Source organism: Cibotium barometz, chromosome 62, assembly GCF_041138505.1.
Source record: "Cibotium barometz isolate CiBa-2024 chromosome 62, ASM4113850v1, whole genome shotgun sequence".
NCBI classification, from domain to species: domain Eukaryota; kingdom Viridiplantae; phylum Streptophyta; class Polypodiopsida; order Cyatheales; family Cibotiaceae; genus Cibotium; species Cibotium barometz.
The window spans coordinates 29,062,096-29,089,679 of NC_141107.1; the positions used below are offsets into that span (position 1 = coordinate 29,062,096).

The 27,584-nt window shown below is 43.7% G+C and overlaps 1 protein-coding gene across 1 annotated transcript in view; it reads left to right on the plus strand.

The window, feature by feature from the left end:
- The window catches only part of LOC147604334 (uncharacterized), a 32,886-nt gene extending 14,117 nt beyond the window's left edge, over nt 1–18,769 (plus strand). Inside the window, exon 7 of the mRNA XM_086795667.1 lies at nt 18,241–18,769. Coding sequence (XP_086651793.1) covers nt 18,241–18,483 — 243 coding nt within the window. The 3' untranslated portion in view covers nt 18,484–18,769. The remainder of the gene's footprint in view (nt 1–18,240) is intronic.
- The last annotated feature ends 8,815 nt before the right edge of the window (nt 18,770–27,584 follow it).

The following is a 27,584-nucleotide window of genomic DNA, read 5'->3' on the forward strand; positions in this document are numbered from 1 at the left end:
AGTCAGAGATGGATTCTCTGCATAAAAATGAAACATGGAAGTTGGTGCATTTGCCTGCAGGCAAGAAGGTTTTGCCATGCAAGTGGGTATACAGGCTCAAAGTTGCATCTGATGCAAAGCCAAGATATAAAGCCAGGTTAGTGGCTAAGGGCTTCAAGCAAGAATATGGTGTGGACTTTGATGAGATCTTCTCTCCAGTGGTCAAAATGACCACACTTAGAGCTGTGTTGGCTTTGGTTGCGCATGATGATCTGGACTTGATTCAGATGGATGTGAAGACTGCTTTTCTTCACGGTGATCTCCATGAGGAGATATATATGCAGCAGCCAGAGGGTTATGCAGTGAGTGGAAAGGAGAAGCTTGTATGCAAGCTGAAAAAGAGTCTTTATGGGCTCAAACAGGCACCAAGGGAATGGTATCATAAATTTGATACATTCATGAAATCTCAAAAATTCAGGAGAAGTGACATAGATCACTGCTTGTACACCAAGAAAGCTTTGGATGGCAGTCTATTGATCCTCATCTTGTATGTTGATGATATGTTGATTGCCGGGAAATCTCGTAAAGAGATGGATGCCTTGAAGCAGAGGCTGCATCAAACCTTTGATACGAAGGATTTGGGTGATGCAAATCACATCTTGGGTATGCGGATACTTCGGGACAGAAATCAGCATGTGTTGTATTTGTCTCAGAAGGAATACATTGGCAAAGTCTTGCAGAGGTTCAATATGGACGGGGGGAAGAAGGCTAGTACTCCTTTGCCTCCATATGTGAAACTCAGTGCTATGGACAGCCCACAGTCAGATAGAGACAGGGCTGATATGGCCAAGATTCCGTATGCTTCAGCTTGTGGCAGTCTCATGTATGCCATGGTTGCTACTAGGCCGGACATTGCATTTGCAGTGGGAGTGGTTTCTAGATACATGGCCAACCCTGGCAAGAAGCATTGGGAAGCAGTGAAAGGTGTCATGAGATACCTGAAGGGCACTCAGGATTTGTGCATTTGCTTTGGCAAACAGGATGCATTAGTGCATGGTTACACGGATTCGGATTATGCCGGTCATCCAGATAACCGGAAGTCTACTACCGGTTATGTATTTACATTCACAGGAGGTGCTGTGTCATGGATATCCAGGATGCAGAAGTGCACAGCCTTATCTACTACAGAGGCCGAGTATATTGCAGCCACAGAGGCTTGCAAGGAGGCATTATGGCTATCTCGGTTAGTGGTTGATTTGGGCTATACAGGGGATATTCCATTGTTGCATTGTGACAGTCAGAGTGCCATCCAGTTGGCAAAGAACCCTGTCTTTCATGCAAAGACAAAGCATGTGGATGTGAAGTATCACTTCATCAGAGAGGTGATAGAGAACAAGCAAATTCAGCTTGTTAAGATTCACACGGATGACAACCCGGCTAATCTGTTGACAAAGAGTTTGCCTCCGGAGCGGTTTGCTCATTGCAGACACTTGATGGGCATTGGATGAGGCCATTTTCAGCCTTGATATGGCCTTGTATATTATCATGTACATGCTGATTTTTTCTTTTCCTTTACTTAAGGGCACTTTGCCTTTAAGTGGGAGGTTGTTGGGGTAAAGGCGTTATGCCCACCCTTATAGTGTGTACAAGCCCATAAGTTATAGTACATAGTACACTTAGTACTTTTAATGTACTAAGTGCACTATGTGTACTAGTGCAATATACATGTGTGATAGGGGAGTCACACACTCATGCTTTTGATGAGTTGACTTATCCCCACAACTCTCTCTCTCTCTCTCTCTCCCTTGCTTCTCTGTGTATGTCTCCCATGAATGAACCTTAACCCTAATTGCTGTTTTCTCCCCATCAGATGTCACCAAGCGACTCCTAGATGACAACTGAGCCTGTCTGTACAAGGGAGCGGAGGTGCTACCCCCCTCTTGAGCATCAGGTAATGCTCCAGACCTATGCTCTGCTGAACCTGAATGAGCCGTAACAAGAGTCGACTCCAACTCAAAGGCAGCAAGATAAAGCTGCAAATCCTGAGGTAAATCTGCTAAGTCACCCTCCTCCATCCACTTCGCATCCATCAATGAACCTCCTCCATCCACTTCGCATCCATCAGTGAACAGCTCTTGAACTTCACAGGATAGCGACGGGAAACTTTACCCTGTACCTTTCTTTCCTTATGTGCCAGTATCTGATCAGGAATAAGAACCTCGTCAAGTTCCTCCGCTTCCGTCTGAGCCTCATCTGATACATCCTCAGGCACCCAAAACCTGCTTGCACTCCACCCAAGTGGTAAGCACAAGTCCACGATGAAGCATAGTAGATCACCATTGCTAAACATAGAAAGAAACTGTCTTCCGAACCCATGAAGCCTCTATGAAGATACAACCGGTGACAAAAACTGTCGAAAGCCATAGCCTTCAACCCATGTTTTGCACCATAACACTTCAACTGCTTCTTGTTCCTGGCCGACTACTTCTTGTCCTTGGTGTCTTTTCTCCTGAGCTTCATCTTCAGCTCTTGCTCTTCACCTCATATACGCAAAGACACAAAATCCTGCACTGTCTCCTGCACTTTCTTTTCACTTTCCTCATGTTGAAGCTTTTGATGTGACAACCACGGGCTTGCCTCCTTGAGAAAGTCGACGATGTGTCCCGGCAACGAAACCTTGAAACCGGCCTTTAGAAATCTGACGGGCGGTGAAAAAAACACTCGCACATAAAACACTTCAACGCCATTGAGGACCTAGAAAAGGAAAAACAAACAGGGGGAGCCAGTACACGGACACCGATTGGCCCCAAAACGCAGTGGCGCCCCTTGCGGTATTTCTTTAATTGATTATAAGAGCTTTGATTACAATAAGGCTGGAAACTCAGCCGTCACAGTAGAACCCCTGAAGCTTGCAAAGAACCTGCATCATGGCTTCATATCCACTCGGCATCCACAAACAAGTCCAGCCATTGTTCACATTGAAAGACTCTCTCACATTGAGTCTGCATACAGAAGCTTTCTCCTAAGATCAGGACTACCACAACCATCCATAGCCTCTCACCCTATGAACAGCATCACACCCTGACACATCCAGTGCTTCTGCATCACAACACAGACTCCTAAAGTGTCTCTCAAAAGAGAACTCGTATCACAGCACAGCATACCATACAGTCGACACACCTGGACCAACCCTCTCTACCTTCCAAGGGTACTATCCATCTCTGTCATGGATTCCCTGTCCCCTGCCCAATCAGTAGCAAGGCTGTACCAAACATGTGTCCATTCCTGTACCTTCTGCCTGCATGTGACCTATCTCCTGGAGAAACCCAAAAACATGTTTCCTCGAGAAACCTACGACCTGTTTCCACATGAAACCCTTAGGCCTGTTTCCCTTTGAAACTTCTGTCCTGTTTCCATACAGAACCATTCATGGCACCATTCAACAACAGTGCCTACATCGGCATACATCTAGTTACCTGTTCCCTCATGAAACATCTGGAAACATAGAGATGCCCAAAACTATAGGTCCCTCTGTTCCTTTCTAGCAGGAAGAAAACAATCTGCTCCATGAGCACGCAGCCATGCGAGCTTGCATCACTCCCATGCCAAGAAACATAACCAAGTGACTTGTACTTGCAGCCAGAAACCCAAGTACATAGCTGAATTTGCAGCCAAACAAAAACAGCCCATAAACAGTCCCGAAATTGCTCATGCTCGTAGCCACATGCACTGCCACGAAACAGTCCATAAACCCTTTCCAAAACAGTCCCGAACCAAAGCAAAGAGAAGCTGAAAGTTCCATCAGTTGAACGCCATCGACATGATGTCTATGTTCATGAAAAACCAGCCCCTGTTTTGTGCAAAAACACGCCGTCCTCCAAAAAGCACACGCCTGCAGCCACCTATCCGAACAGGTCAACACCAGCAGCCACCCGTACCAAATAGTGTGGAGCTGCCTCCTATATCAGCTGTTGTACAGCAGCCGCCTGTACCAGCTGTACCTGTCCGTACACCTGTGCCTGTAGTCGTACAGTCGTACACCTGAACCTGCACAGTCGTACAGCTGCCACGTGGACTGGACATGTAGTTGTACCTGCCTGTGCCGCTTGAATCTGTAATTGCAGCCGCCTGACCTGCAGCATCCGTACACTGTACCTGCAACAACCGTACACTGTACCTGCAGTCGTACAAATCTGCACGGGCTCTTCTGTGCGCAGCCAAAACCAGCAGCCCACATATGCAGTCGACTTCTCCTCTCTTCCACGCATGTGAACTTGCACGCCTCTCAAAAAGCAAGAGAGAGAAAGAGGCGTGGACCTCCAAAAGTGGAGTAGCCTCTATAAATTGCCTAGGGGCCTCCCAAGGTTTTAAAACCTTTGAAACTTTAATTTTTGGCCACCAAAGGTTATAAAACCTTTTTAATTAATGTCTCTTTGCCCCCTTCACACTTGGGGTTGTCCACACATGGGCTTCCTTTTTAACTCCAATCTGATGCCATTCACACTGTCCACCATGTCCCCGTGCACACCTGCATACTGTCCAGAGAAAAACACAGGGTCGTGACAATTTAACAAATGCAATGCTCCATGGGTTCCAAGAACCAGATGATGTCCATGTACATATGAATACAGTACCAAACAAATAGGCTCGAAGTCGACGTTCGAAGCAGAACGACCACTAGCGTGGTTTAATCTCTACGGTCCTGTGCTTTCACTGGACTCCGCGGAGAGCGCCCAACTGGTGTTCTAGGACCACGCACAAACAGGCGCTCCTGTACTAATGCCGGGCTCTCCCGATCTCAGCACCTTTGGACCGAGGTTCTCCAATAGATCTTGGACTACCCGGCACTGAACGGGTGTTGCCGTGGAGAGAATTCCTTATCAGATTTATCACAGAGTACTTTACTTAAATCTGAAAATTCACTTACTTGAAGATGGCGGATGGAAGTCCAATACCCGGAGTATCTGTGTGTAGTTACTTAAGCGGGACACCAGTTGTAGCCACTTGAAGACGGAAGACGCTGCCTTGGAAAAGAGGTATAATCACCTGCTGTGCAGGACACAGTCGCCTTCGCGTGGAAGAGGAGGCGTAACTTGTCTTGCTACAGCCACCTAGTGATGCAGCCGCCTGGTGAAGAATACAACAGCCTGTACGGAAGGAGAGGCTTGTGCAGTTGCTAGCTTTGGAGAGTATAGCCGCCAGCCGCCTAGGTGTAGGAACACAACAGCTGGAGAATGAACACACAGACGCCTTCTGTGGGTGGCTGTACAGTCTGTAAGGCTGCCTGATTGGAGGCGCACACATAGCCTATGTGGTAGCCTCGTTGGAGAAGTGTACGCAGCAGCCTGTAGGATAGGCAGTCTGCGCAGCATACAGTTGCTGCCTGGTTATACAGATATGCAGCCGCCTAGGAAGGAGCAGAAACGCAGCCTGAATTGAGGCAGCCGCCTGTGAGGATGGGGAGGCGCCTGGCTGCAACCTTCACTGTCTGAAGTGCAGAAAGAACAGCCTGCTGGTTATGGCAGGCGCAACCTGTAGAGAAACAAAAGGAGTCGCCTCAAGGATAAAAAGCATGCGCAGCCTGTATAACAGTGGGCGCCGCCGTCAGCTTGAGGGAGAAAAGTTGGCGCAACCTGTAAGGAGCGAAAAGATGAACGCCAGCCTCCTTAGGATTTCGATGAAGGCTTTTTTTTATAAAAATTAAAGTGGAGTTAAACCATATTGTTGGCTGGCTCCCCACGATTGCATGTGGGCGATCAGTTTCAAGGGGGTGTGGGTAGGTGACCATGCACCCACCCCCACACACACACACACTTAAGTGTGGCTCCCCACCTTGGCCCCTAAGTGGGTGCCCACTTTTAAGTGAGTGTGAACATTTAACCTTATAAAACAAAGGGTTAGAATATAAAATGTTAAACCAACATGTGTAATACACTTACCACCTGTTCACATGCACCAAAACTTGTCAGAAAACAGAGCATACTTCACGACTCACTGGCAGGCGTCCCCGCTCAGTAAGTAACACGTCAAGCAGGCAAACACAAAAATACAAGTCATGCGAAAACAGTTTCAGACATGCAAAATATGAGTGCATGTGCAAATAGTATCATGGACATATCTCCCGTTCATGGAACAAGTACAAAATATCTGTCGGCACAAAAATGGCACGGCGTAAAACATAAAAACCTGGTCTTCCTATGGAGTGACAATCCCATAGGTAAGACACAGTTCCAGGCACGAGCCTCCCTATGGAGTGACAGTCCCATAGGTAAGACACGGCACAAATACTGGCTCTTCCATGGCGTGACAATCCCATGGGTCAAACACAGTCCAGGTCATACACGGGTGGCACCAGTCTGGCTCCCGTACATGTCAGCAAACATACTGGCCTCTTCACATGAGACACTGGCTTGGCCTCAAGTGAACGAGGCACAAAAACTGGAGATGGACCAAATGGTCGGCCAATTGGTGACATCCCCCCGGGCTTCTAAAGAGTTGTCCTCAACTGAAAAGCCTCAAGATATGCCTGCAACAACTCTGGGTAATCAACAAAATAGTCCTCATTTATCCACTTGGCATCAATAGGCAAATAATTCTTAAACTTCACAAGGTATCTCCTGGAAAGCTTTCCTGCAGGTAGCTTTCTCTCCTTGTGAAAAACAATCTGTTCTGGCTGGAGGATCTCCTCAAGCTCTTCAATCTCAGGCTCATCAGGATCTGGCCCCACATATTTCGGAAATAGACTCACATGAAAAGCATTGTGAATCTTCCAATGACTAGGTAAAGCAAGCCTGTAGGACACTTCATTGATCTTCTGAATCACCTTGAAGGGTCCATAATAGCGAGGAGAAAGCTTAGGATATGATCCTTCTCGTCCTGGCCTCTTCCGAAGCCTAGCCTTCTCAAATTTCAGCAAAACCCAATCACCTTCTTTGACTTCCATGTCCCTTCTATGCTTGTCAGCAGCCATTTTATGCTTATCTTGTGATCTTGCAATGGCTGTCCGTACCTGACCAAAGGCGACATCCAAATCACGAACATATTCATCAGCTGCAAAAATCTCATCCTTTGTACGAAGGATGGGTGGCAATACCACTTTGCCATAGATAATTTCAAATGGAGCCTTTCCCGTGGAAGCATGGATCGTATTGTTGTAGGCAAACTCAACAAGTGGAAGATACTTCTCCCATGTAGTCTTTTGATTTGCCACATAACATTTCAACAAATCCAACACGGCTGAATTTGTAGCTTCACTTTGGCCATCCGTTTGGGGATGATAAGCTGATGAAAACTCAAGTTTAGTACCCATATTATCAAATAAAGCCCTCCAAAAGAGGCTTGTAGTCCTGGGATCTCTATCCCCAACAATGGATTTAGGCATACCATGATGCTTGAAAATATTAGCAAGAAAAAGCTTTACCATATGATCAGCGTTAATGGTTTTCTTGACGGGCAAGAAATGAGCTTGCTTGCTAAACCTGTCCACAATGGTCCAAATAGCATCATTCCCATGCTGGGATCTAGGCAAATCCATATAAAATGCTTTCCCAAGGTTGCGAGGGAATAGGCAATGGCTGAAGCAAACCTGGAGGTTTTTGCCTATTAAATTTCGCCTTTTGGCAAGTAATACATGCACGTACATAAGCCTCAATGTCTTTACGCATGGTTGGCCAAAAGAAATATCTCTGAATCATGCGAGTAGTGGGCATAATATCTCTATGACCAGCATAAGGTGGAGCATGACATTCATCCATAACCTTTGAACGCAAATCCTTCACCACACATAGGCAATTATTCTTCATAAGATAACCCTCGTTGATAACATAAGAGGCATGTGAATGACCAGCCATCAAATCAGTCCATATATGGCAAAAATCAGCATCCAAATGATACAATTCTCGCATAGCAGATAAGTCTCCATGAGAGGCCACTGAGACTGCGGCTACAGAAGGCCTCCTGAATAATGCATCGGCTACCACATTTTTCTTTCCTGGAGTATGCACAATCTGAAAATGAAACATGGAAAGAAAGTTTGCCATTCTCATCTGCTTCTCCGAAAGCTTTGTCTGAGATAGAAAGTATCTCAAGCTTTGACGATCTGTCTTGACTACAAATTCAGCCCCAAGAAGATAATGTTTCCATATCTTTAAGGCATGAATTACAGCCAAGAGCTCTTTCTCATAGATGTCCATATGAAGCTCAGCATCATGCAAACGACGGCTTTCGTATGCAACTGCATGCCCTTCTTGATTTAGAACAGCTCCTATGCAATCACCACAAGCATCACATTCAACTACAAATGACTTGTGCAAGTCAGGAACAATCAAAACTGGACCACATATGATAGCATGCTTGAGCTGCAAGAAAGCATCCTGTTCTTTTGAAGTCCATTTGAAAGTGATTTTCTTCTTTGTGAGATCATGTAGAGGAGTGGCAATCATAGCGAAATGCCTTATGAAATGCCTGTAATACGAACATAATCCCAGAAAACTATGTACTTGATGTACATTTTGCAATTCGGGCCAATTCCGAATGGTCTCTATCTTTGCAGGATCCATTGTAACTCCATCTTTGGATACAATATGTCCCAAATAATGAATCTCTGAAAGGAAGAACTCACTTTTCTTGGCATTAATGAAAAGTTTATGCTTCCGCAACTCTTCGAACACTGTGACCAAATGAGTTCTGTGTTCTTGCTCATTCTTGGAGAAAACCAAGATATCATCAAAGAATACTCCTGTAAATTTGCGATGGGGTCGGAATATCCTATCCATCATACGATTAAACGTAGCAGGAGCATTGGTGAGACCAAAAGGCATTACCAAAAATTCATATAGTCCGAAGGCTGTCCTGAATGCAGTTTTATGGACATCTTGTGGAACCACTCTTATTTGGTGATAACCACTCTTCAAATCAAGTCGGTTGAAACAAGCCGAACCATCAAGCTTATCCAAAATATCATCAATTCGCGGAATTGGGAATCTGTTCTTGATGGTAAGCTTGTTCAAAGCTCTATAGTCCACACACATGCGGAATGATCTGTCCTTCTTTTGAACAAGAAGCACAGGAGAGCAGTGAGGCGAGGAACTGGGCTGAACCAAACCTTTCTCTAAAAGCTCGTTTACCTGCTTCATGATCTCTTCTTGTTGTGCAACACTCACTTGGTATGTGGGTTTGTTGGGTGGAGAACTACTTGGCACAAGATCTATGCGGTGATCTTCGGGCCTTTGGGGAGGTAATTCTCTCGGCAAAGTATCAGCAAAACAGTCATTGAATGCATAAAGAAAATTCAACCTATCATTAGACATAGCATCCACATTTTGATGATTTGGCACAAGGCTATCACGCACAAAAACCAAGTACGCAGAAAGACTCTTTTTGATTGCTTTATTAATTTGGATGTGTGATACAAGTGGGATGGAATCCCCTTCTTTGCTAGCATCAATAAAATGCATGCGGCCTTTATGCATAAAAAAAATCATATTAGACTTGTAGTCTTTGCGGGGCTCAAGCCTATGGTGCCACGGCTTGCCCAACAATACATCACGTCCATTTAGTGGAGCAATCAGGAAATGTTCATTATCAAGGTAGCCCTGGATATGGATGCGCAACTTCCCTATGAATGGGGTAACCTGCACCTCTTTACCAATAAATGCAGCTTCGGCTTCAATCTGAGGTCCCATGTTCTCAACCTCAATACCCAATGCAGCTGCCGTTTGCATAGAGATGAAGTTATCGGTTGCATAGTCATCAAACATGAATAGTGCGGGCTGATCCTTGATTTGTCCCCAAGCCTTGCAAACCATTCGCTCTTTTGCATCATGACTTGTATTTCCTCGCACATCAGGAACTGCATGTACATTAGCCTTGGTCTGCTTGTCCTCGTGCTTAGGTTTGCGGTCAGGGCCTTGTCGAAACATGTGGTCTTTGCTACCACAAGAAAAGCATTTTCCATCCTTCGCATATTGCTCTCTTTGCTCCGGGGTTAAGCCGAATTTGTTCTTCCTTGGGCCCTGATCTTTAGATGTGTTATTTTCAGCTTTACCACCCTTGTGAGTCTCTCGGAAGTTCTTTTTAGGTGGCTGTCCACCCTTTTGCAGATTTGGGACAGCCTTGTCTTTCCCCTTTGAACCTCCTTGATCCTGTTTAATCTTGAGCACCAATTGCTCCGTGGCAAGAGCAGAAGCTGTGAGCTGTTGCAAAGTATGTTTCGGGTGCAATTCAATGCCCGAACAATATGCTGGTTGCAGTCCGGAGCGAAACTTCCTCTTTCTTTCATCCTCAATGATTTGCATAAAGGGAGTTACTTCGTAGGCAAGTGCCAACTCCCTTGGCTTCTTGCCCACTTCCCGTGCCATGGACTCAAAAGTTACATCTACCATTGCATCAGCTTTCCTAGCTTCAATGGCACTTTGCACATGGGGATCTTCATGCAAAAATTTTAACTCTTGCTCTTGTGCATGCAAAAGTTTTCTCATATGTTCCATTTCAGCCCTCATTGCATCAGGCTCTTGTTCAAGCATAACTGTCTTTCCTGGAGACAGTTGACCCTTTGATTCACTATCATTAACCCTTTCAAGGGGCTTGTGCCTTCCTCGCAGAGCATCAGAGCCACGAGAGGCACTAGATGGACCCCTCGAATTTGGCACCTCCAAAGGGTTGCCTTGGCTGTCCATTGTGTTTAAGTGTGCTAAAAGTGGAGTGTCTAGTACACAGGTTCGTTTTCCCACTCGGAAGAGGGAAACAACCGTGCTCTGATACCAATGAAACCGATCTCGTCAAGTGGGAATAGACTCCGTTGGACACCCACACGCGTAATAGCACAACTTAATACCACAATTTGAAAAGGACAACTTAAAAACAACTTGAAATTGAAATGAAATGAAATGGATAGATGGACACCAGCACTGGGGCCGGAACGGGCCGACCCCCCCCTCAATATATGATATATTTATTGGGAGTATTTAACAAATACAATGCTCCATGGGTTCCAAGAACGAGATGATGTCCATGTACATATGAATACAGTACCAAACAAATAGGCTCGAAGTCGACGTTCGAAGTAGAAGTTCGAAGCAGAACGACCACTAGCGTGGTTTAATCTCTACGGTCCTGTGCTTTCACTGGACTCCGCAGAGAGCGCCCAACTGGTGTTCCAGGACCACGCACAAACAGGCGCTCCTGTACTAACGCCTGGCTCTCCCGATCTCAGCACCTTTGGACCGAGGTTCTCCAATAGATCTTGGACTACCCGGCACCGAATGGGTGTTGCCGTGGAGAGAATTCCTTATCAGATTTATCACAGAGTACTTTACTTAAATCTGAAAATTCACTTACTTGAAGATGGCGGATGGAAGTCCAATACCCGGAGTATCTGTGTGTAGTTACTTGAGTGGGACACCAGTTGTAGCCACTTGAAGACGGAAGACGCTGCCTTTGGAAAAGAGGTATAATCACCTGCTGTGCAGGACACAGCCGCCTTCGTGTGGATGAGGAGGCGTAACTTGTCTTGCTACAGCCACCTAGTGATGCAGCCGCCTGGTGAAGAATACAACAGCCTGTACGGAAGGAGAGGCTTGTGCAGTTGCTAGCTTTGGAGAGTATAGCCGCCAGCCGCCTAGGTGTAGGAACACAACAGCTGGAGAATGAACACACAGACGCCTTCTGTGGGTGGCTGTACAGTCTGTAAGGCTGCCTGACTGATGCGCACACACAGCCTATGTGGTAGCCTGGCTGGAGAAGTGTACGCAGCAGCCTGTAGGATAGGCAGTCTGCGCAGCATACAGTTGCTGCCTGGTTATACAGATATGCAGCCGCCTAGGAAGGAGCAGAAGCGCAGCGTGAAATGAGGCAGCCGCCTGTGAGGATGGGGAGGCGCCTGGCTGCAACCTTCGCTGTCTGAAGTGCAGAAAGAACAGCCTGCTGGTTATGGCAGGTGCAACCTGTAGAGAAACAAAAGGAGTCGCCTCAAGGAGAAAAAGCATGCGCAGCCTGTATAACAGTGGGCGTCGCCGTCAGCTTGAGGGAGAAAAGTTGGCGCAACCTGTAAGGAGCGAAAAGATGAACGCCAGCCTCCTTAGGATTTAGATGAAGGCTTTTTTTTATAAAAATTAAAGTGGAGTTAAACCATATTGTTGGCTGGCTCCCCACGATTGCATGTGGGCGACCAGTTTCAAGGGGGTGTGGGTAGGTGACCATGCACCCACCCCCACACACACACACACACACTTAAGTGTGGCTCCCCACCTTGGCCCCTAAGTGGGTGCCCAAAGGGGGTGCCCACTTTTAAGCGAGTGTGAACATTTAACCTTATAAAACAAAGGGTTAGAATATAAAATGTTAAACCAACATGTGTAATACACTTACCACCTGTTCACATGCACCAAAACTTGTCAGAAAACAGAGCAGACTTCACGACTCACTGGCAGGCGTCCCCGCTCAGTAAGTAACACGTCAAGCAGGCAAACACAAAAATACAAGTCATGCGAAAACAGTTTCAGACATGCAAAATATGAGTGCATGTGCAAATAGTATCATGGACATATCTCCCGTTCATGGAACAAGTACAAAATATCTGTCGGCACAAAAATGGCACGACGTAAAACATAAAAACCTGGTCTTCCTATGGAGTGACAATCCCATAGGTAAGACACAGTTCCAGGCATGAGCCTCCCTATGGAGTGACAGTCCCATAGGTAAGACACGGCACAAATAGTGGCTCTTCCATGGTGTGACAATCCCATGGGTCGAACACAGTCCAGGTCATACACGGGTGGCACCAGTCTGGCTCCCGTCCATACGATACCATCTTGCTAACACACGGGTGGCACCAGTCTGGCTCCCGTCCATGTCAGCAAAAATACTGGCCTCTTCACATGAGACACTGGCCTGGCCTCAAGTGAACGAGACACAAAAACTGGAGATGGACCAAATGGTCGGCCAATTGGTGACAAGGTGTGACCAGTATGATTGGGAACACTGATGCCCGGGGTCATCTAGTATGACTAGATCCCTTGGTGAGATACATGGCTTGAGAACGGGGGATTTCCAAAGTATATTTGCATATGCATTTCATTTTATGTGTGTGGAAATAATAGATTTATTAGATGCATGACCTGTTTTCGTGTCTTGCATGCATGCATGCATGCTTACGTCCGGTCTCGTGGCGCTAGGGACACCCAGAACTATTGGCTATGAGGCTGTCTGGATGCCTTTGCTTGTTGATTAGTGACTTGCTTTTGCAGGCGCCAAAACTGGCCATTGAAAGTCTTAAAAACCATGTTTAGGATTTTGGTAAATTTTATAAGGTGGAGTGTTCAAACTTCACACCCACATTAAAAATGGGTGTGAACACCCCAATGGGCACCCTAAGGGAGTATTCTAATTATTAGTGAACCCAAAATCATTACGTGGGAATTTTGGACACATTAAAACGATGGTGCCTTCACTTGGATATAGCAAGGTGGTCGATGTGGGGGGAGGAGGATAGCTGGCTGGCGATGGACTCCGGCATTTTCTTTTTCGGTTAGACCAAGCGAAGGCCAACGTCTTGCTCTCTCATGCACCGATGGGCTGAAGCTATGGATTCCCTTTACCTCACCGACGGGCTTGAAGCATTCGAAATACTCTCTTTCACACGCCAGCCGACTGAATCAAGCAGATTGAATCATTCGAAATTCTCTCTCCCCCTGCCTCTGGTAGCCAGAAGCGTTTGAGGAGAACTGAACCATTCAAGACTCTCTCTCTCTCTCTCTCTCTCTCTCTCCGTTTGAGGAGAACTGAACCATTCAAGACTCTCTCTCTCTCTCTCTCTCTCTCTCTCTCTCTCTCACGCATGCCAGCCGACTGAAGTGTTCGAAGTTCTCTCTTTCTCCCTCACACAGGCTGAATGAAGGACATCAATATGCTCCCTGGCTGGACTGAACAGTGAACCACAAGCATCACTCCTTCTGTTCTCTCGGAATTGAACCAGTGACACACCCCATCATTCCCTTCTTGGCTTCTTCCAAAGCTGTGCACAAAGAGGAGGGGATGGGCAGCTTGTCAAAAACTCTCTCTTCCCCATTGGGCAGTTTGCTGCATACAGGGCTGCGTACAAAGTGTATCCCTCTCTCGAGTCTCAGCACAGGGCTGCAAACACAGTTGAAGGTTACTATCTTTCTCCACTCCTACTCATACACCAAGGCTGCATACAGGGAAGAACAGTTGATTATCAGCATAAATTTAGCACATACACAAGTAGGTGGAGAACTATTCATAAAATTCAAGTGTAGAACCTGCTGAAGGCTCTTCATCGAATATCTCTCTTGATACAAGTACCTTGAAGGAGTATCCAAAAGGAATGTATGTGTTAGAAAGTGATGTTGCACAAATGTTTCAACTACAGATTGAAGACTAGATGAGCAAGGCTCTCTAGGTGCATCCAGCCTAGTGTGAGACTGGGAGGGTTTGCGAGATCCACATAGCTGACTATGTGAGACTTCTTTCCTGTGAGATCCACATTACACCAGTGTGAAGTGGGAAGCGGAGGACTTGTTTTATTTTGTTTTCATCCTTGGTACTTGGAAATCCGGTGCAAGAGCACCCTCTACATGTATCTGTAAATACTCCCTGTAATAAAGTTTTGTTGGGGGGGGGGGGGGGGGCAGCCTGTTCCCGACCCATTACGTTGTCAAGTTTTCCAAATCTTTTATACTGGGTGAGTGTGGTTGTAACTGGTAGAGCTATCTGAACTTAGTATCTTTAATGTGAGGTTTAATATTCCCAAGAATTTGGATTGTACCACCCACCTCGGTTTCAGAAGGAATAACCACACGTGGTCTGTAATGCCAAGTGGGCTCGCCACCTCTATCTATAAGAAAGGGACCGTGCTGCTAGAACTTGAGGAAGGCCTCCTCACACTTCTCATGTCGTATGAGCTGCCCTGAAGCGCTCCCACTGACCACGGAGGGCATGAATCATTGAATGATATTGAGCCAGATGCTCCGGATAGACTCCGTTGGCAAGGTGAGGGTGCCTTCTATGGCTTTGTTGCATTGAGCTCTCCATATATGCCACATGGCTCTACTACTACAAATCTCCCATCTTTGACAAGAATCTTGGGTCCAACGACCAATACGTGGAGTTGGAATTGGCACAGTGAAAATATGAAGGTGAGAGACTTGAACGGCTAGTCTCCCACCTTCCTCCTTGTACGGCATGATGATGGTGGCCTCAATGGTCCAAGCAACATTGCCTCACGTGACAATACGTGCGGGAGCCTGATCCATTGTGAAAATGCGCAAGATAGCAAGAGAGCCTCCCCTAATGAAGAGAGAGCAATTTATAGATTTGGGCCTCCCATGAGCTAAAATGGCAAGAGAAGGTTATAATGACAAGTGTGAGGCCACTTGTCTCACTTTGATCCACTTTTTGACGAGTGTGAGGCCACTTTTCTCACTTTGATCCACTTTCTTGCCACATGTCCCAATCTAAAGGCCAAAAATTCCACTATCTTCAGCTCTAAAAATATCCCAGATGATAGCTAATTTCACGATGGCGCTTTGGCAATCCTCGATCTCTGCTGAATTTCGGAGGTAATGACGTGAATTGGAGATTGCCAAAAATAGCAACTTTTTCTAAAATTTAGGAGATGATCTCTGTGTGTTCCACCACATGAAGACATGTAAGCACCATGTAGAAACCTGTTTCATCGCTCGATCGCTCCCAAATCCTCAAGAGTTTGCCATACATTCTTTCCACTTGACACTTAAGCTCCAAAGCCCATTTCTGTGTCCAAGAAACCGTCTCGAGCATCCAAAGTCTATCCACACATGACTTCTGGAGATGCCCAAAATGGTGACATCCTCTGCTAGACCTGTTAGGCCTTTGGGCAATCCCAAAGACAGTGATGCTGAGACTCCTGGGGATGGCCACACTGTTGACATAATGTTGGTCCGCCTCCAATGGCCAACCAAGTGCCAACTGCTAAGCTCCTATGTGCCAGTTGAAGCCGTTGTAGAGAGGCAAGACTCCTGCGAATACTCCTCTCTTGCTCTTGGAAGCCAGCCAATCTACTATGTGCTGCCTCTTGTAAAAGACTGCCAATCTCGCCAAGGCTTGCATCCACGACTCCTGTAGTTGTGCCTGAGTGAAAATACAGCCTCTCCCAAATCTCCTCTCTCCGGCGCACTGGAAAAAATTGTAGTCGACTGGCTGTCCCAACACCTTGGGGGGCCGCTTGGCGACTTTGGAGGGGGGAGCTCGGACTGGAGAGGCAACAATGCTCATCTCTACCGGCTCCGAAAAATGGTGAATCAATCGGCGGACGGAGCTGGCCGATTGTCGCCTCTCCGGATCTAGCGTAGCTGGAGGGCAAGCGGGGCGGGGGGGGGGGGGGGGGGGGGGGGGGGGGGGGGGGATGTGGATCTGGAATAGCTGGAGCAGGGAAGCAGGAAGGGGGAGAGTCGAAGTAGACTGTGGGGGAGGGGGAGGGGGAGGGAAAGGGGGGCTTGCAGGCACTGAAGGGGCAACGATTTCCACTGGCTGAAAACTTAAAGGGGGTCCCGACGAGGTGACAATCTCCAGACCGGGGGGGGGGGGGGGGATTGTGTTCTACGAGGGAACTGCGGGGGGCCCATCACCATCAGGGGATTGCTGAGATAAATGCTCAAAACGGTCTTCTGACAAAACCGTATCCTCTTGGATCCTGCTAGCCAGGCACGCCTGTCGACACCGCTTGGCTCTTGATGTCGGTCGGTGGTCTCGCCTCGGGCCAGTGGTCTGCCACAGTGCCACTCTCCAGCGATGACCTCAGTCGGGGTCTGGTGCTCTGGTGCATGGCAGCCTGTGTCCCGTCTACCTCCCTGAGGAGAGTCTGAATTGGGTCCCCGAAAAGAGAGGGGGGGGGGGGGGGGGGGGGGGGACAACTGGAGGTGGCATCCCGGTTTGCCGGCGAGGGCAGATTCTAGCAAGGTGTCCCATCTGGCGACATATGAAACATTGGCCTGGGAGGCCAGCGTACTCCACCCTCTGCAGAATTAGGTCCCCTTGCATACTAGGGAGCGAAACGATGTGAGGCACTAAGTCTAGGGAGGCGACGCAAATGCGAAGGGATGGAATCCCAGCTGTCCGCGCAAGAACCGAAGCGGATTCCATCACCCTCTTGATAGCACCACCTATCATCGGGAGGAGAGGAAGGTATTGCTTCGTGAGGCTTGGAAAGCAGATTGTCACACAGGAAAGCCTGAGATGGTGGCCAGAAAATCGGACGCCGGTTTGAAGCCGTGCTGCCACCCCGCAAATAAGGCTTGGGCCGTACGCAGTGTGACGGGGCTCAGCTACATGACTTTGTCTGAAGCTGCAGGCGAATTGAACTCAACCTGGTAGTAGCCACGCCGAGAAGGCATGCTTGTAAAAGATCCCTGAACTGTCCGCGCGCCGGGTGTCTGCCCACAATCTTGCATACCAAGGTGGAGTCCTCCAAAGAGGCAAATGTTGAAGTGAGAAGTTGGAGATTTTCTTCTGAAAAGGAGAGGCAAGGGGCGGTGGCCTCGGTTGGGGATGACGGAGCAAGTGCTATGGAGTCCTCTTAGGGGTAAAAGACCAGAGAATGCCGAAACTTGCCACTGATAAACTAGGCCTGAAAGCTGTAAGCAGCAGAACAGGGCGCGTGTGGGGGGGGGCAACGGAACGCAGGCCGACAGGTTGCGTGAGGGAGTGGGGCAGAAAAGGAGCAGGCGAGGGGAGGGCTGTGGCGAAGAAGGAACAGGGTAGGCAGTTACCCCCCATTCTTTCTGCACGGCTGCACCAGGGAGCGGGGCAGCACACAGACAGGAGGCGGTGGTGGGGGAAGGTGAGAAGGCGGACATGAGGGCAGGGCAGTGCAAGAAGGAAGAAAGGGGAGAGCACAGGCAGGAGGTGCCACAGGAGGTAGTTTTTCCTTTGGACTTTGTGAGGAGGTAGTTTCTTGAATCCATGTATGTGGTTTAGGAAGAAGCATCAATGGGATTATTGGACATTCTAGGAAACCGAGAATATAATTTCAAGTGTAATGTCATCTCCAGGCAAATTTCACACTAGAGACACTTTTGACTGAGCCTAATAACGTGTGGTTAATTCTGCCCTTAGTTTTCTAGATTTTTTTTCTGGAGACAATAATTAAATCAGGTATCCATTCTAGCTTTGTTGTAGCTGTATTTTTATTTAGAATGTGTAAGCTACCTTACTCTTCTTACTGTTTTCTTTTGCACATCAGACTTAAAACTATGCCTTATTTTCCAGGTGAGAGTTCAGCTGGAGACCCTACTTGCAGAAAAGGCCCGGCTAGCACAAGAGAATGCATATTACTTGAGAGAAAATCAGTTCTTGCGGGAAGTGCTGGAGTACCATCGATTAACAATGCAGGAATGCGGAGCTTTTTCGGAAGAGAGCATTCTGGAAGCTACAGAGATTGATTCTGACCCAAATACTGAAGAAACAGAAGGCCTTCCATCAGAGACAATAATTTCAGCAGTTTCAACCTAATGGTATAATAAGAGATGCTGATATTTTGGGTTAGCGGGTCTTAACCCATGTATAATCTGGTGATATGCTTGTTTCTTGAAAATCATACATGTATATGTAAAAGATTCATTATGCCCAAAAGAATTTGGGTTTATTTATAATTTGGTGCGAGCTTGGGGATTGCTTATGCCCTCATTTGTGTGTAAATTTTAAGGATGTCTACCACGCTCATGGGTGTGGTTTTGAGATGGTCTCATATTACAACGATTGTTTTCTGATCTCATAAGGGTACAAACACCTTTCATCTTGTGGATTATTCAGTGTGATCTGTCTGTTGCCCTACAAGCACATTGCAAAAAATATTTTCTATGGATTGTTGTGAATTTTTGGTGCAGAAGAGGATCAAAACCATGATAAATTTCACGTTTTTGTTTTGTTTTGTTGGCGTTGTGCACCTTGATTTTCGACTGCAGGAACTGGGGCGAGATGACTTACTTTGCTCCTTTTATGTTATAAACATTGTTTATATGTAGTTGATTGGCAAACTCAACATGGCAAGAATCAGCATGTGTCATGGGAATCCTTATTCAGGATCTGCTATTCCATAGGAACTTGGTCAATCAAATCATGGTCACACCTTTGTCTAGATGCCAAACAGTTAAGTCTATTCCCCTGGTCTTGTTTGCTCGGTGGTGTTTTGTGTTGGTTCTTCCTCGGAGAAGTGCAAGGACCTCCCCCAAAGGACCCCTGAAAGTTTATCATGGAGAACAATGGAGTCGTGAGAGGAGGTGGTCCTTTGTAGCCTTCATCTCTAGGTAAAAGCGACAACATAGCCGTCATCTCTAAGCAAGAAGGCAATCAACAGGCAGTTGGATGAAAATCAAGAAAGAAAGAGATGTGCAAAAACACACACACGTCGAGTAATTGTTGTTTAAATTATTTGTAGTATAATATTTTAATAATAATATATTTTATTAATGGTATATGTGGGGGGTGTGGCGCGCAGAGAGGCGCACACACAAACACACAAACACACAAGTCGAGTAATTGTTGTTTAAAATTATTTGTATTATGTAATATTTTAATAAATAATATGACAATGCTAGTCTTGGTATGTTATTTTAATAATAATATAGTTTATTAATTGTATATGTGTGTGTGTGAGAGAGAGACACAGAGAGAGAGAGAGAGAGAGAGAGAGAGAGAGAGAGAGAGAGCGTGCTCGCACACATATTATCAATGTGTATTTTTATCAACGATCTAAATAGTATCACTAAATTGGTACATTTTGGGTTAAAAAAATGTATTTTATAGATATTTTAACTATTTTTTAAATATTATTGTTGTGACTTTGAGTTGACTATAATATGACATTATTTAATGGTAGGATAACAGCAAGGAACAAAAGAATTGGTAGGCTTTTTACATCTAGTAGAGTAAATCTTGTAATTGGTGTAGCAAATGCATTTTCATAACAAGTAAACATTGAAGTAAAGTCAAAGTAGATTAAAAATCTAAAGTTTGTCATAAGATGAAAAGCAAAGGATTGTGTATGGCTTCTCATACGAAGCTTCCTTTTAAAAAGGTTAGTGAAAGATATATATGCATTCAAAGGAATGGTTAGTGAAGGATATATGCATTGAAAGGAATATTCACACTCATAATAATACACTTGAGGTTCTTCAAGAAGTTGTTGAAGATTATCTCATAGAATTCCTTGTAAATTCCACTATACTTTGCAACACATGCATGGAGGATCACCATTATGGATAGAGATTTTACTACTGATATGATCATCTGTCTAAAGTGGTCTCTTTGCTTGTGTGATGCTCTAAGTTCGTTTACCTCCTCTACTCCAGTTGAGGTGGGAGGAGTCATTTACGCATGGCCGTTAGCCTCGTCTCACTGGTATTGATGCTCCATAGATGATCGACTTGATCGAGCCAAGTAGCAAGAGGCCTAGGGTTGAGGTTTCCTATCTAGGTATTAGTATTTGCTTTTGGGTCTTGATGCACCCTTGTATTTTTGTGGAATTTATTTTATAATCAAAGTCATTTTTTAGTATGGTAAATTCAAATGTCCCTTCTTTCGTCCTCCATATGTATATTCAACAAATTGAAATTAAATTCAACAAGATCTAAAATTAAATTTAAGATCTAAAATTAAATTTATGTAAAATAAAATCAAGTACAAGACTTCAAATTAAATATAAATTTTCAAATCAAGTACAAAAAAAAGAAAAGTCAAAGAAGATTAATTTTTCTTGGACGAGATGAGAGAGTGCGGCCTTTGGGATGAGCAACTCTGTCATCTTTTGCTACTTCTTGATTTCGTGGAGAGCGATGGTGCAGGGTTTCCACCGGAATTTTTGATGCATTGGAGGTTGTTGTGGTTTGGTCTTTGGGGGTTCAACTCTCATGTGGCGGTTTGCTTGGTGTGAGCCATGATCTTGAAGAGGAGAAATCAGAAATGACCCAAAACTCCATGGTCTTGAAGAGGAGAATTCAGAAATGAGCCAAAACTTACATTTATAGTCCCAAAGTTATATGTTATAATTTTTTTAAAATTTTATCTGATTACTCAAAAAAAAAACCCAAAAATGTATGTTGCTCTAAATTGTTTGAAACTTGATTCTAGGGATATCATGAGTGAAACTTGCCAAGAATTGTATGTTGCTCCAAATAGTCTTAAAATTGATTCTAGGGTTCATCATGAGTGGACCATGCACCACAATATTATTGGGGCCATGAGAGCCCTATAGGCCTCCGAAAATTTGGGCCTCCCTTTTTCCACTCATGATGAGCCCTTACATCAATTTTTGTGCCATTCTGAGAAAGTAAAAAAACTTCAAATTTCTTTTACTTTGAGCTCGTTGGTTGGAAACTAAAAAAATCATGCTTGTGCTGCATTTCATGAATTAAAAAAACTCAAGCTTACACCGAGTTTTGTGTTTGCTAAAAAATGTAAAATATTGTGCTTGGATCATATTTAGTTGCGTGATTAAAAATTACAAGATTGACCTTGCATCTTGCTCATGCTTGATTAAAAATATAAAAGATTGCTTGGGTCACATTTTATGCTCAATTTAAAATTAAAAGATTGATCTTGCGTCATACTATTTGCTCGTGTACGATGATACATCCATTTCAAAGTAAAGATTGCACATGATATCAAATATTACAAGTGCTTTCACATAAATCTAGTACAAGTGATTTATAGCTATCAAATATAACATACATCACCTTAAGTAGCCCCCTGAGGTTGGTTGATCGGCTACTTTTATTTCTTGTGCAACTATACTATTACAAAGCACTTTAATTATGTATTCATTTATTTTGTAGTTTCTTTCATTGATGGATTGTGCATGACTTGTGCCACATGCCTATCCTATGGTGCTCGATTGGTCATTCTTCCTCCCGAGTAGTGTCGAAAGTTTACTCTATTATTTCCTCAAAGCTGCAAGGCCCATCTTCTTGTTTAGTAAATAAAAAATTTGAGACCACACACCAAGATTAAAGATAGGAAATTTAAGACCACTTACCAAGACAAGGTTTTGTATGTCAAACCCGACTTCATGCATCCTCTGGTACTCTCTCTCTCCATCTTCTCTCTTGTCATATTGATTACCTCTTAGCCTCATCTTTGGTTAAGTCAAGGAGTTCTAAATCCACAAGGTATTTTCTTAGCTCCCAAATCTATCATGTTACTTGCCATACTGCATAGAGAAGGTACCCACCCGTATTCATTGTGTTATTTATCTATAAGAAATAGAACTCAAGCTGCATTATGTTTTCAATGTTCGATCAAAAATTTAAAAGATTGTTCTTGGATTGCGTTTTGTACTCAAGATCACACATGACATCAAACATTACAAGTGCTTTCACATTGATAACTTTAAATCTAGTACATTACATCTTGCAACCGAATACAATGCACACATATTTACTACATAAAAAATTGATAATTTACAAGTACACATACACAAATCGAGCACACACTCCCTAATAATGCATCTCCGCACTATTCAAAGCATGTTGTGGTTCAAACTAAAGGCATCACCATTGTTTTGCGAAGCCTTTGGACAAGCCTTAGATGCCTTTCCTTGCATTGATGCGACCGGCATGGATGGCTTCCAATTGTCAATCATGCAACAAATCAACCAAGTAAGCTTTAGCTGCTTCTTGGATAGCAAGAAAGAGGCTTGGATCGTCCATCACTCAACCTTGTTCATTATCAGCTTGAGAAAAACTTGGTAAATAAGAGATCGTCGCTTTAGGTCTTACGATACCTCTCTCAGCAACCTGAGAAGGGTGCCCTTAGTATGAGCACATTGACAATATTTTGGTACATCCTTATTTCTCAAAGAGCGGTGGTGCCTGGTCTCCATCTTCACTTTTTGTGTCATGGAAATGTGGTGGAGGAGCTTTCACATGCACATCATCCGTAGTAGCAGGTGGATTGCCTCCTTGTTGTGAGAATGGGTATGCTCACTATCAAAGTCATGGGAAGGATTCCGTTGATGTATGGTTGTCGGAGGGGACACCTTGTTGGGATTCATTCCAACACCTTCCTTTGTGGGCACCATGACTTCGATGAAGGAAATGAAAGAAAACTAGAAGAGTGGGGAGAAATGAAATAAGGGTGGTTTCATCGAAGGAAATGAAAGCAATGCCTTCACATTTATATAGGAGTATGATAACATTTCAATTTTATGATAAGTTATCAACACGATAACTTACCAAACATCAACTATAATATGCTTTTGTACATAACTATGAAAACTTAACCAATATCATATATGACAAAGTACTTATGCTTCTCCACATAAACAATAATAATCTTCATTGCATTATCCATTTACATTTGCATATTTGAGAGTCTACTATCATGACATTGCTCTTGTGTTTTCCATTTTCTACCCTCTGCTGTCACTTGACTTCTCAACGTATTCACATTGCGTTCTCTAGCTGTTGAATTCTTAAATCGTGTTTTCCTCACAAGACATATTGTTCTTTGAATTGGTTGTGTCTCATTGGACTTAGACATCTTTAGCTGTTGAATTCTTAAATCGTGTTTTCTCACAAGACATATTGTTCTTTGAATTGGTTGTGTCCCGTTGGACTTAGACATCTTTTTCCTCTAACCTTATCTCTATCTTCTTGTACTATCGTTGGAGTAATTGTGTTATGGGATTGACATCATGGACTCCATCTCTATACACTATTGCCTTTGGAAACTACACCATGCTTGCCAATGAGATGACTTCATGCCTTAGACGAGATTGCTAAACTCCTTCATTTGCAAAGTAAGGACCATGAGTCTCCAAGACGTGTCATTAAGCAAGATACCCACAGTTAGACTCCGAATAACAAATGTAAAATTTTTTAATACTAACTTCAAGACAACTCTTACTTTTGACATCACTAATAAGATGCCATTACTCACTAAAACATTCAACATGTAAAACTTCTCCACCATTCACACAACATGTGGTATCTTTGTCAAGTTATTGAAGAAACCTTGAGTGTCTCATGATACTCCTTAGGCACCTCGAATGTGGTGAGCCACCATAGTTCATTCTTAGAGTTCACACTAAAGTAATCCGGATGAGTAGGCAAGATGTTAGGATTGAACGCTCTAATTCATGAGTAGGCAAGATGTTAGGATTGAACGCTCTAATTCATGAGCGTCAAGCTTACTTGCTCTAACTTTTGACCCTTCAAAACCTCACTCTCATCAGATTTCAAAAATTTTTCATCTTTCCTTCACATTCTCTCAGTAGACATGCTATAGAATTTTACCATTATTGCTAGTAACTTGCATACATCTAATAGACATGTTGTAGAATTCTCCAATAGACATGTTGTAGAATTTTACCATTGTTACATGTAACTTGCATACATCTAATACAATGTTATTGTTTGCATGCAGGGTAAAGGGAACTTCTTTTGAACCAAAATTACATACATGTGTGTGGGATAGATGCATCACCGATTAGGTCTTGGGCCTTACCATTAAATGCTTGTGATACATGAAGCCATTTAGGGAGAGAGACACAACCCTTCTCTTTCACATCATTGCCTTAAACCCTGCATCCAATCGTTTGTATATTCATTGCACAAGATTAGCAACTTATCCCTATCTTATCATTTACTCCATGTGCCTCATTTGCTTTATGTATCTTTTTTGATATTCTTATGTGAAATCTTGAATAAACTCATGACACTTTTATAAAGAGGAGAATACTTATATATTTTCTATGTAGCTATGTTTAGAGAAAGGTGTTGGCAAATACTTATATATTTTCTATGTAGCTATGTTTAGAGAAAGGTGTTGGCAAATATCCCATCTTTGCATGGATAAAATTTATATCAGATTTGTCAACACCTTCCTTCAAGAAGGAATGAACTTGTAAATAGATATTATTCTCATCAAATTAAAGGAGAATTTAAGGTTTTGATTTTCGTGTTAGTGCCTCTAAGGATATGTAATGAACATGACTATGTGTGTTTGTGTGTGTGTGTGAGAGAGAGAGAGAGAGAGAGAGAGAGAGAGAGAGAAAGCTATGGATTTTTCTTCTCATGTTGTAGCTTTGAGATGGTTGGGCTTAAAAAGCAAGAGTTTGACAGGTGGCCAAAAATTTCAACACGATATTATAATGACAAGATCTTTCAGATGTTCTATCAAGTCTATGATATAGAGTCAAAGCAACTTATAGCAGTACTAGATTGAGCTCAAGAAAGTTGCAGACTTATTTTTTTAAAGATATGTGCAAGATGTACCTTTTGAGTGTGGCTTGATTGAGCTCAAGAAAGTTACAATTTATTTTTGAAATATGTGCGAGATGTAGCTTTTGATTGGCTTTATTATACTTGGATTGATGTAAAGGATTTCACATATGGGATTATGGGATTATGCTAAAACAAGAATGCTAAAACAAGAAAAAGAAAATAGAAAGGATTACATCAATCTCTACATATGGATTCACGTAAAGGATTTCACATATGGGCTCATGCTAAACAAGAAAAAGAAAATAGAAAGATTACATCAATCTCTACAAGCCTGGAAATACTGCCAAACTATTGAAGGCTTTTGTATGGATTACTAAGGGGCAACTTGTCACATAGGAAGGAGATGGCTATGTTATTTTTTTTCTTTGCTTAGAGAACAAAAAGTGAAAATAACACAAGAAACCCATCTCACACAAGAACCCGGAGAGAAATTCAACAAGATAGTTGGGGCAATCAAACCTTGACAAGCCCACGAATGAAGAAATGCTTGGAGGAGACGAAGAACAAGATTTCATGGAAAATTCAAAGCTCCATATAGAATTGCACTTGTTGTGTAGCCTTGGAGTATCGAGATTCTACCCTTAAATACAAAAGAAGAAGAGATAATAATACAACAATAATTACGCTATTAGAAATGTTTTCTTATTGGTGGTAGAGAAGTTTTCTTCTTTAAGACATGGTGAGAGTTTTTAATCTGAGAGAAGATGAGACGCTTGTACTATAAGTAAAGACCTCTCATTACTAGACCTCTCCTTTAGTGTGATTTGTTATGACTAAGAACGAGATCATGACATTATTAGGAGTTGTAGAAATTGAGAGCTCTCAGGAGCTGGTTGCTAGCTCTTCCACCCTAGTGGTTATGGATTCTTCGTAGGATATCATCCTCAGAGTAGAAAAATCACATGCTTTTAGCTTGATAAGTAACAAATAATTTGAGGACATAGAAGTTTGGACATGTACTTATAACTAAGTTAAGGATCTTAAGGGGGACCAATCACAAGGCTCAATCAACCTCATAAAGGAGAGTGAATGTCCTTACACTAAAGAAGCACGAGTACATTTCAAAGTTGTAATATGTTACCTTCATAAGAATGTATGTAATTTAATATAATTAATGATTTATAATAGGTTTCAATTATATGTGAATTCATTACACAAAAAGGTGAAGCACAAAAGAGTGAAGGAAGTGTGGTAAGAGATCACGCTTTGAAGAAATATATATCAAGCTTTAAAGATGATCAACTCATTATCTTCCATTATAAGGGTGCAAATTTAGTAACATTCCTCATTGTAAATACTGCAAAAGCTATCTTGATAGGGGCAAAAAATGTCTTTATATTAAGAGTATTAGGTTCTTAACTATAGAGAATTGCTTTTGTACCAAACATCATATGCCTCATTTATGCTTGCTAACAGGTGTTGGAAATTCCTCCATATGGATCTGGATCTTACAAATTTATCTAGAGGGCATGTGTAAGCAACATGCTAACAAAGTAGATATATTATTAATAGAAAAACTCTCCAAATCTTTGTACGATCATTTTGTTAACATTGAGTCCTTGGCTTCAATTGTTTTTCTACTCCCTAACTCATGTTTTGATGATTGAATCCTTGGCTTCAATTTTTTCCACTCCCTAACTCTAGTACTCTTTTTGAAGATTGAATAATCCTAGTATTTCTTAACCCCCCCTCTCTCTCTCTCTCTCTCTCTCTCTCTCTCTCTCTCTCTCTCTCTATACACCAAGAATATAGGAGCATTTAAGCTTGATAGTTTCACCCCCTTGCTGACTATATTGAGAGAGAGAGAGAGAGATCTCGGGATACACCAATCATATAGGAGCATTTAAGCTTAATATTTTCACCCCCTGCTAACTTGAGAGATCTCCCTCCCTCCCTCCCTCTTCCCCTCCCCCCCCTCTCTCTCTCTCTCTCTCTCTCTCTCTCTCTCTCTCTCTCTCTCTCTCTCTCTCTCTCTCTCTCTCTCTCTCTCAGTATAGTCAGCAAGGGGGTGAAACTATTGGGCTTAAATGTTCCTATAGGAGCATTTAAGCTTAATATTTTCACCCCCTGCTAACTTGAGAGATCTCCCTCCCTCCCTCCCTCTTCCCCTCCCCCCCCCCTCTCTCTCTCTCTCTCTCTCTCTCTCTCTCTCTCTCCCCCCCCCCCCCTTTCTCTCTCTCTCTCTCTCTCTCTCTCTCTCTCTCTCAGGATACACCAAGTATATAGGAACATTTAAGCCCAATAGTTTCACCCCCTTGCTGACTATACTGAGAGAGAGAGAGAGAGAGAGAGAGAGAGAGAGAGAGAGAGAGAGAGAGAGAGAGAGAGAGA